Source organism: Apium graveolens, chromosome 2 (assembly GCF_009905375.1).
Source record: "Apium graveolens cultivar Ventura chromosome 2, ASM990537v1, whole genome shotgun sequence".
NCBI lineage: Eukaryota > Viridiplantae > Streptophyta > Magnoliopsida > Apiales > Apiaceae > Apium > Apium graveolens.
Window position 1 is genome coordinate 311,135,506 of NC_133648.1, and position 11,851 is coordinate 311,147,356.

General features: G+C 34.1%; 1 protein-coding gene across 3 annotated transcripts; it reads left to right on the forward strand.

Moving 5' to 3' along the window:
• Nucleotides 1-3,087: 3,087 nt before the first annotated feature.
• Nucleotides 3,088-6,874, forward strand: LOC141708714 (putative inactive receptor kinase At5g58300). 3 transcript variants are annotated; one of them, XM_074512470.1, is made up of 3 exons: nt 3,088-3,213; nt 4,126-5,470; nt 5,997-6,874. In XM_074512470.1, exons 2-3 carry the CDS (start codon nt 4,180-4,182, stop codon nt 6,635-6,637), a joined length of 1,932 nt encoding a protein of 643 aa, XP_074368571.1. In that variant the 5' UTR covers nt 3,088-3,213; nt 4,126-4,179; the 3' UTR covers nt 6,638-6,874. The 3 variants fall into 3 exon arrangements, with proteins under 3 accessions (XP_074368571.1, XP_074368569.1, XP_074368572.1); XM_074512468.1 differs by lacking the exon at nt 3,088-3,213 and adding an exon at nt 3,389-3,528; XM_074512471.1 differs by lacking the exon at nt 3,088-3,213 and adding an exon at nt 3,576-3,775.
• The last annotated feature ends 4,977 nt before the right edge of the window (nt 6,875-11,851 follow it).

Sequence of the window (11,851 nt, forward strand, 5' to 3'; positions counted from 1 at the left end):
CCGAGGCTGAATACAGAGCAATGACAGCTGCGGCTGCTGAAGTTACTTGGCTTGTTCGACTATTACAAGAATTAGGGGTCAATGATATTACACCTGTCACACTACACTGTGACAACCAGTCTGCAATTCACATAGCTAAAAATCCGATCTTCCATGAACGTACGAAACATATCGAGGTAGATTGTCATTTTACTCGTGATAAGTTACTTGAAGGGTTAATTCAGCTGACATATCTTCCTACTCGTCATCAGCTTGCGGATATTTTCACTAAATCACTTCCATCTCCCCAGCTGCATAATCTTATTTCCAAGTTGGGAATCCATAAGTTGCAGGATTCCAACTTGAGGGAGGCTATTGGAAATAAGAGTAATATATATGAGTTGGGCTCAAAAGTCCATTCACAAGTCCATTAGTGTAACTAGCCCAATATGTATACAATTAGTATAGTTCAGTTCATAGAATAGGTTATATACATTTTTGTCATTTAGCATAACAGATTTTCCCGCCATTATATCTTGTATATATACAAATCTCATATTGTAAAATGTAGTGAGTTCAATCAATAAACTTTTCTTTTTCATTTTCAATCTTTACAAAATATCACTTATACATCAGTATTATCTTTGAAAAGATTCGAATTCTCAACATACCGTAAAGGGAGGGAGGATACAACACCAAAAGTCGTAACGCGACGGTTAACATTGTGTGGTGTTAATAATTAAAAAACGTAGAAATGAAATGGTGTTTTATCAATTAATACTATTGATTGACTAGTAAAACCAAAAGTGATTATGGCATCAACGTATATACGTTATTGTATGCGTGTAGTAGTTAGCGGTAACGGCTCTGTTATTATGTCATCAAAAGTAATTTCTTTTGCATAAATCCCAAACGTTTTTCTTTTATTATTCAGTTCTTCTTTTACTGCTTCAACTTATTATTACTTATCACGTACCCTCTAAATTTCTCTCCATTCTAAAGCTGTGTGAAATTCTTGAAGATTAAAAGGCACCTTGTTGTGATCAGTAGGTGAATCTCTCTCTCTCTCTCTCTCTCTCGTCCTTATTAGTACTATGGTTTGCAGATTGCAGAGTATCCATTTAAGATTTAGTAGCAATCTACAAAATATCTATACATTATACTTGTGAATTTAACAAAAAAATTCAGTATACAGTGTCAAATAATTTCTGCAAGACAGAAAACACACAGTTTAGTGTAGGATGCGGTTGGCCGGGCCCAGTTTAATACTACATTTCTAATTAAACCAACTATATTATCTGTATTTATTTTTGTTCTCATAGAAATTTGATGGGTCCCACCAATTCCCAAATCTGGTCTTGACAGAGTTATCAAGCTAGCAATTAGCAAAAAAAAAAGAGTTATCAAGCTAGCTGGGAGAGTACACTAGAATGTTTTTGTAGTGTTGCACATTTAACACATTGGCACAGGGTCTGCAGCAACTAGGGATGTGCTAGGTCGGTTTTTAACGATCAAATCGGACCAGAGTATCAAAGCGGAACGGACACTTGTGACCGGACCAGACCAGCACCTATGCATTTGCAAATGCAACCACGCATACTATCATACTACAGTAACTACACCCATGCACCTTGTTATTTAAGTTGGTATCTATGGCTTTAAAACAAATAAATTACAGTGACTACATGACCCTGAAAGTACTTTGTTGATTTTAAACTTGATATGCATTGGCTTCACTAACCTCCTTCCACCTCGTCCCACGCCACCTTGATCGCCTTCACATGCCTCCATTGCTTTTAAGTTCTATCAATATGAATGTGTTAGCCATGCCAGCTTCTTGCCCATTTGTAGTTCTCCTCCCTGTTTCTCCCTCTATAGAAATTCCAATTTTTTGTGGCCACGGCTCATTGGAATTAACTTTTTAAGTTGAAGGACATGATATGATATATGATAATCTAAAATCTCTACTCTACCAATTCTATACCTTCTCAAGTGACCTTGTAAAAACACAAGAATGCTTATTACCTCTGTAATGTGTACATTTAAATACGGAAAAGTATGCTTAAACCTTAGCTAAGTGTTCATCATTTACTAGATAAGAAAGTTGGTTTTAATTCTACAGAGTTTGTTCTTATTAGTAGTTTTGAATCCTCTTTTTGGATCATGTCTAGAAATACTACCCATCTTTTCATACAGTTGGACAGGTAGTTTGATTCAATGTGAAACAATTTATCAAGTTCTAAATTTGTTCTAGGAACTTTCCCTATATTACTAAACTTGTCATACACAATGCACAAGACTCTCTCATCAACGACATTTGATGCCCGCAGACTTACATATATTTTTCCATATACAGGTTGTTTAGTACTGCTTGAACCCCTGACGGTAGAATTCCATACATTATAACACCCTTAACCCAAATCTCATTAAATAGTGATTTGCAGTTTTGTAGCATAGTATACCTTCACTTTAATTTGCTGCTTTGTAGAACAAAGTAGAAAGTGAGCTCCTGCTTTTTCTTTACATAAATCCTTTAATTTTTGTTACCACTTATCTTTTTTAAGAATCTCTACTTTGTAGACTGTCTACCAAACTTGTTTCTTCCTATTTTCACAAATATATAACTAGATATCAAAAATGTTTATATTCTTATTTATGAAAAGCAAGTTATCTCTGCTTTTCCACTATGGAAAAGTGGATAACAAGAGCATCTCCACCTTTTGACCCTTTTACTTTACTACCACAATAAAAATGAAGTATTCAATATTAAGGTGTGGAGGAACATGATTGTCCTTTTAAATCTTCTAAAGTTAACATGATTGATATGCATAATTCTGTGCAACCCTCTGATCTAAATCTTGTCAGTAGTGGGATCTGTTCTTAAATTCCTGTTTAGCGGAAGTCTTTAACCCTGTGCTTAGTGCCCCTGTCCTGTAAATTATGGTACTAACTACCAAGTAATTAAGTAGTTAGGTGTTATGATTAAGTATATTAAGAAGGTTAATTACGTGTTTTATTGAATTAATATGATTGTTTTAAGACAAAGTAGGTGAATCACCAACAGATTGTCAAGAATTAGGTGAATTAGGTGAGAAGCATGAGCCTTATGGGAGTTGAGTTTTTATGAGACAACACTATAACTTTGATAAGGCTGTTAATTATATTGTCACCATGATGTTGTTGAATCTACTTCACATGCATGCTCGAGATCTCACAGAGGAGCCATTTTCTGTGGTTGGTTAAGTTTTTACCATGCAATTGTTTAGAAATGTTTGTTTTTTATTTTGCAAAGAGATGTATACTCTTACTTTCTCAGTGAGGTAAAAAACAAAGCTATGCTTTTCATAATTATCAGAAAGTAAAGAAAGATACCTGAGAGAGTAATAGCGAAAGCAAAAGTCACTTCAGAAGCAATTTAAAAGCATAAGCTGGAACTGGCGAAATCACTTCATACTTGAGTACTCACTCTACATTCTACTAGCTGAAATTTATAGTTGCACTAGCTGGAATTAATAGTTAAGTATCTGGGATTTTTTCAGTTTAAGCAAGGTGAGAAAAACAATTATTAATGGCATAAGGAGTTAAGGGTCCTCGGTCTTTCTTAATTTTTTTTTGGGAAAAAAGTATTAAATAAACCTACTTATTTTCAATTTTTGTAGCGTTTACATATCGGCTTTTGTGGCTTCACTTTCCGGTTTCTCTACTTTCAGCATGATTTCTTCCACACAACTGTAGAGTTCACTGTCAGTAGTCAGTACTAAGAGGAGCTTAAGACTTAAGAAACTGTGCACAGATGGTCATAATTTACACAAATGTTTTGCTTAACATACAAGTCTTCTTTAGTAGTTATCTGTTACTTTTCTTTTTAATTTACTCATCGATTACTGTTACATGCTTTTAATAAGCTTCTTGAAATTACATATCCAATTATAACTAATTGTAGATCTGTTTCTTATTATATTGCTAAAGTTGATGCCTACTAAAGCAACATCATGGACTACAGCTAGCTACTCATTCCAGTGCATATAATTCTTAAAATGCAATTCAAATTTTAGTGATGCATTCCACTTATTATGACTATAGTTGCTGTTTCCTCTAGATCTACAACCAGCTCACTTTAATTCATGCTTGTTGTCTCTGAACCAGGCGAGAGCACTAAAATTGAAAACTTGAGTTGATGCATATACAGGCACCTGTGACATGAAGATCCAGCTTTTAGGAGTTCTCATAACTCTTTTGTATATAGTCTACAATTTTGGGGTGATTGATTCTGATTTGAGCTCTGACAGACAAGCCCTGCTCGACTTCGCTTCTGCTATACCTCATCAACGCAAACTAAACTGGAATGTTTCTGTTCCGGTTTGCACTTATTGGGTTGGTATACAATGTAATAGAAATAATACAAGAGTGATTGCTGTTCATCTTCCAGGTGTTGGGCTTTATGGATCCATACCAGCCAAAAGTATCGGAAAGCTTGATGCTTTACAGGTTCTAAGCCTACGATCTAACTATCTTATCGGTACTCTTCCTTCAGATATCCTATCTATCCCTTCACTGCATGCTGTCTACCTTCAACATAATAACTTTACTGGTCATATTCCTCTATCTTTGTCTCCTCACCTTACTGCAATGGATCTCTCCTTCAACTCTTTTTCTGGAAATATACCATCTACACTTGAAAATTTAACGAAACTCACCTTGTTGGACTTGCAATATAATTTATTCTCTGGAGCTATCCCCAGTCTCAACAATACAAGGCTTAAGCTTTTGAATGTGAGTCATAACATGCTAAATGGTACAATTCCGAAAGTTCTGGAAAAGTTTCCAACTTCTTCATTCATGGGAAACTCTCTTCTTTGTGGTCCCCCTTTAAGTAATTGCTCTGAGCTTTCCCCTTCCCCCTCACCTGCTGATTCCTCCTTGCCATCTTCACCGGTAGCATCCAAACATCATGGTTCTAGGCACTTCAAGAAATTTGGTTTAGGAAGTATTGTTGCCATTGTTGTAGGGGCAGTTTTGATAATGTTTCTGGTTTTTATGATCTTGCTATGCTGCTTGAGGAAGAAGAAAAAGAGTGAAGAGAGCGGTGTGTCTAAAGCAAAGGTTACAAACAACGGAAAAAATGAAAAGTCTGAGGAGTACTTTGGAAGTGGCATTCAAGCATCTGAAAAGAATAAATTGTTCTTTTTTGAAGGAAGCACCTATTCCTTCGATCTGGAGGATCTATTACGAGCATCAGCTGAAGTTCTTGGTAAGGGAAGCTATGGAACAGCCTATAAAGCTGTTATGGATGAAGGAACAACTGTAGTGGTGAAGAGATTAAGAGAAGTTGGTGTAGCAAAGAAAGAGTTTGAACAGCATATGGAGATTCTGGGGAAAATTAGTCGACATCCTAATATTGTGCCACTATGTGCCTATTACTATTCCAAGGATGAGAAGCTTCTAGTTTATGAATATATGCCAGCTAGCAGCTTGTCGGTGTGCCTACATGGTACGAATTCTTCTCCTTAAGCTCTTGCATAATCTTGTTTATATTAGTTTGTTGGATTTGAATTACATGCATGCTATTAAAAAACCATACCAGGACAATAGATAAGTTAAATCGGCATTTGAGACTATTATGTTGACTAAAAGAAGAAGCATCTAATCGATATGCAAGTGATCAGAGAAGTAGGGAATCATGTCATGGAATCAAGTCATCTGATTAGTTATGTAGAGTAAATCTGATTACTTTGTGATGACAGGGAACTGCAATTTGATTTGATAGACATAGGCATATAGGACTGGTTTATGTCAGTTTCTCACCAAACCATTTGAATAGTACCTATAACAGAACAAGTACATCAGTCCATGTATCAATTTAACCGTCTTGCTTCAAGTGATAAGCATGTATGGAAGTGACATCTACTGTATGGAAGTTCTATGTTGTAGATTGTAGAATATTCAGTTCAACTATTTAGATATCTTCTGTCTTGGTACAGCGTCATTGTTGACTAATATGCAATTTCTGGCATTAGGTAATAGAGGAACAGGAAGGACTTCACTTGATTGGGAATCCAGGCTGAAGATTGCGCTGGGAGCTGCTAAAGGAATTGCACACATACATGCAGAGAGTAGCCTCAGATTTACTCACGGCAACATTAAGTCATCAAATGTTCTTCTCAACAGAGATCTTGATGGCTGTGTATCCGATGCTGGACTAGCTCCTTTGATGAATTACATACCTTCCAAACATCGGGGTCCAGGTTATCGAGCTCCAGAGGTGATTGAAACCAGGAAAGCCACTGAGAAATCAGATGTGTACAGTTTTGGTGTGCTCCTACTTGAAATGCTCACAGGCAAATCTCCTATACAGATCTCGGGGCATGGCAATGATGAAGTAGTTGATTTACCTAGATGGGTCCGTTCTGTTGTTCGCGAAGAATGGACTGCTGAAGTTTTTGACGTTGAGCTAATGAAGTACCAAAACATAGAAGAAGAGTTAGTGCAGATGCTTCAAATTGCACTAGCATGTGTAACAAAAGTGCCAGATATGCGACTAAGCATGGATGAAGTAGTGAAAATGATTGAGGAAATTCGACAATGTGACTCCGAGAATCGTCCCTCTTCTGATGACAACAATTCAAAGAACTCGAATGTGCAGACCCCAACCCCATGATTGGTTTAGTGTTTAGAAAACTCAACATCAACAGCGCTGCTGCAATGAGTTTCAGTAAGATTGTTGAATGTAGGCTTGCTATTTGCACCTAATACTGTAGTAGGTAAATCAGGATATGCATTTATCTATTGTAATAACTGATAATTTTCTGTTTTTCAGAGGGAAGTCAAGTAGGTGGACTTTTGAATGTGTTGCATGTTTACATGTGATCAGAGCTATGATTAATTTTTTCTAATACACAGATCCTTATGAATTGTTAAATATAAATTATTGTTCAACAGAAGTCACAGTACAATACTGCAAATCAAGCTCGTTTGTTACACGCTTGCAAACCACAAGGCAGCAACACAACGATTTAAATTCTGCACAAAGAAAAACGATCATGCAGTGGTGGATCCAACCTCAAAACTAAGACAAGCAGTAAATTTTTAAAAACTCGACAATTAATTATTAAGTGGTAACTTATCGACTCGAATATACTGAAATAACGTTTTCGTTTTGTACTCTTCACCTTTCTTAGCATTACATAGAATACTTATAATTTAAAATTTTTGATTAATATCGAATTAAAAAGTACTGTTCTTATATTGAAAAAAATCTGAAAAGAGCATCAAAATTACTTCAGCTTCTTAGCAGGATAAGTTTCTATGTTGTCGTCGATTGCCATTCGTTGATGATGACAAAAATAAATTACTTCTGCTGCTTCGCAATTCAATTTATGAGCTAGAGCTTGATACTTCGCAAAGCGAACGAGGGATTATTATGTTAGAATAAGTGCAACAGTTTTCTAATACGAGTATTTAAGTTCAATTATAAGGAATTTGGTGGCCGAAGAACAGGCTTATAAAAGCTGAACAAAAATGATCGGTTTTGCGCAAATGATCATTTTTAGCTGATAAATTACACATTTGATTTACCCTAAATACGCATTCTCCGTAAGGGTAATTGAATAAAATATTGAATATTAATCTCCAATACGCAATTATCATGGGAGTAATCAGTTTAACACACAAAATACACATATGATATGTGGGCATTGTACCTGATATCACCTAATCACCCACCGAAAACAAACATGGCGATGAGAGAAGAAGAAGATTGAGAGGGTCAACTCTCTCCATCTTCACTTTCCTATGTTCAATTTTATATTCCCCTAAATCTTATATTCCCCTAAATTTTATATACAATGTTAGTCTCTCTCTACCGCTTTAGATTTTGTATATAAAAATGGGTATGGTTTGATATGCATTCCTTAATGACAGATTCAATGGGCAAAATATGGTCATCTTTTACATAACTATCATTATTGTACAATTGAGTAGAAAAAGCGACTATAATTGTCATTTTTTCGAATTTGGCACAAAATAGCACTATGTCTCTTAGTACTTTCCTAAATCTAAATTTAATACATGACTTTCATTTTTTATTTTAAAGGTACTTCCGGCACTCCTTTATAACACTTTTAGCAATAATTAATCTCTCTTCTTTTTAGTTTTTTTTTTCTCTCTCTCTCTTTCTTCCACATTTTGTTCATATCTTTTCAAATTTATAATATATATTTAATAATAATAAAGGAGTATATGGATCATTGTAGGAATTGAGATACAAAATCATATCCTAAATTGCTAAGAGTCAATATTCTATATTATCTATAAGAAAGTTACTAACATACTGTTTGACATGTCTGTAAATAACGTGTTGTAAATCTTGAATTACATCATATCTTGAATCAAGTAATTCAAGATTTACAACACGTTATTTACAACATATTGATATTTAGATGAAAATCTATGAAGGATTAAAGATAGATGAAATTAAGCCTCAACATTTATACTCAATTAAATTACAACGATCATTATAGGGCTCAAAACAGTCTGATCGTATGTGGTACAACGGGCTTAGTGAATATTTATTAAATGATGGGTATGTTAATAATCAAGTGTGTCCATGTGTGTTTATCAAAAGGTCATCAATTAGTTTTATTATTATTGATGTATATGTGGATGATTTGAATATTGTAGGTACTTCTGAAGATATTACTAACGTTGCTGCTTATTTGAAAACTGAGTTTGAAGTGAAAGATCTTGGAAAGACAAGATTTTGTTTAGGCATACAGGTGGAACACTTATCTTCGGGTATACTTGTTCATCAGTCCACTTATATAGAAAAGATTTTTGATCGGTTCTACATGGACAAAACTCATCCATTAACGACACCAATGGTTGTTCGACCACTCGAAGTTGAAAAGGATCCATTCCGACACGGAAAAGAAGATAAAGATGAAGATGCACTTGGGCCTGAAGTTCCATATCTTAGTGCTATTGGAGCTCTTATGTATCTTGCAAATAACACAAGACACGATATTGCTTTTTCAGTGAACCTGTTGGCAAGATTCAGTTATAATCCAACTAAAAGGCATTAGGATGGGATCAAACACATATTCAGATATCTTCGTTGGACAACTGATCTCGGGTTATTCTTTCCACATAGTTCAAAATCATAACTAACTCGATATGCAGATGTTGGGTATATGTCAGATCCTTATTTTGAACGATCATAAACAGGTTATCTATTCACATATTGTGACACTGCTATCTCTTGGAAGTCTACAAAATAGACTATGACAGCAACTTCATCAAATCACACAGAGTTACTTGAAATTCATGAAGCAAGTAGGGAATGCATTTGGCTAAGGTCTGTAATTCAATATATTCGAGAATCGTGTGGATTATCAAGTATTTCAAAAAGTCCTACACTTTTATTTTAAGATAATACAGCCTGTATCAGACAGTTAAAGGAAAGATATATCAAAGGGGATCGAACCAAGCATATCTTACGAAAATTCTTCTATACGCATGAACTACAGGAAAATAGTGATATTGAGTAAAACAAGTGCGCTAATGTGATAATCTTGTTGATTTACTTACAAAGTCACTACCTACATCAACATTTGAAAAGTTACGGAATAATATTGGCATGCAGAGATTGAGAAACTTGCTACAACAAGATGTTAGAGTGTGAGATATTACATTCAGGGGAAGACTGTACACTTTTTCCTTCGTCAAAGTTTTAATCCCACTGGATTTTTCCTTGCAAGATTTTAACGAGATAGTTAATCTCTGTACTAAACTCACATTTGGCAATCAAGGAGAAGTGTTATAATATGAAATAATAATGATTGTCAAAACTTAATCAAGAAAACTCATAAAACTTATCGAGAAAGTCTCTCAAAACTTATCGAGGAAGACTTGCACAACTTCTTAGAGAAAAAACTTAGTAAGCAAGGATTGTAAAACTTATTAAGGAAGACTTACGAAACTTACTAGTGAAGAACTACGATGCTTATCAAAGAAGACTTAGATAACTTCCTTAGTAAAACTTGTCAACCAACCTCTATAAATAGGACATTCGGTTATTGAAATCATATATATCGAAACATATCGAAATACAATTCTCTCTTCAATTATTAAGTTATTCGTAATCAAGTATTCAAGATTTATAACATGTTACACACCCATTGTCGGTTAACTCACACACTATGCCATAGTTTTGACCCATAAATTTATATTGTATTAACTATTTATAAAATTAAATATTTATTAATTTATTTTATATGTTATTATTTTATTATAAAATAAGTTTTATTACATAATTACATTAAAACACTGACAAATATGTAAAAGTTTAAAACCTTATTTTTTTTGCCAAATTTAGAGAATATTTCATTAATAATTTGAAAAAGACTCAATCGAGAAAAACAAATGATCATTCAAGCAGGTTGAAGAATAAAAAAACAAGCTAAACAATTAGCCACTTTGTAACCAAATTGCTTAATCAACTTAATATAAATATTCTGAAAATTAAAAATGAATATAATGATTTCCCGAGAAATCCAGCATGCATCTTCACTGAAAATGGTACTTTCACAATTGACCGTCACATTAATTTCATGGATAACGCAATGTTCAGAGGACTCAGTTAGAAAAACTGAGCTTAGAGCCCTGATGTTGTGAACAAATATATGTTGTGAGAGGTGAGCACATGCGATTTTTATCACCGTTCCAAACGCACTCTAGTTATCTACCTATCCAACATTAGCTATACACATGTCGAAAGTGTTGTTTATGCGAGATATTCAAATCTCCCGATACACCATAAAATTTATTTTCAACACAATCATCACACAGCACAAAACGAGACACATCGCATAAAGCGAGACAAGTAGACACACAAATAATAACTCAAAAATGAAAAAACTCAAAATTCAAAGATCTCGACTCCAAATTTTAGTATGTTGTTAGATCAGAGATTTTTATTGCAATCGAATATTGGTAAATTTGAACAAGTAACAAGCAATGACCAATACTTACACAAATATTATACTTTGGTTGGACGGCATTTGAGGAAATTGTTACATTTTTCTGAAAACAACTTCTTTTATTGAATATTAATTTATTAAAATAACTTATTTTTGATACACTATACAGTAAATATTTGCAAGTCTTTACTTATTTAACAGAAATAATATTCTAAAATTAATGCGTAAAAACCGATGAATAAATTTAGTTATATTATATTCCAAAATATAAGAAAAACTTGAAAGGCAATAATAACCAAAACCTAAATATTAATTAGAATATGGGGGTATTTTAGTCCATTAAGTAACTAAGGGTGTGCCCATATTTACTAATGTAGCGCATATATTGATGATGTTTTGGATAAAATTGAAATCGCATACCCTCGGTTTTTGAAATTTAAAACCGCAACTGCAAACGAAATCATCGATTCAGTTTTAATTTTAAAAACCTCGGTTCAAATTTTATCGGATCGGTTTCGCTTATAAAACATACCAGAGGTACTTTTTTTTGCGGTTGAGTTAGATTTATTTCGAATGGTTCCATCACAACTCAACAAATTCAATTGAAATTGAATCTTCTTAGAACGAAACTCTTAACAGTTAGCAGATATCAGTTGGCATTCGCAGTTAACTTCTTAAAATTGTGTCTGGTTGTTTACTTTAATTTGATAAGTGATAGTAATAGATTTAGGTCGAGGTCGTAAAAGAGAGTGATTCTTTCATACACAACTAAAGTCTGAAACCTCGAGGATGAAGCTCAAGTGTTCACAAGTCCAATCCATTTCAACACCAGTCCCACACTCTTATAAGTTATAACTACTTTTAACTTCTCTCTAGAGATCCCCAACAACCAATCT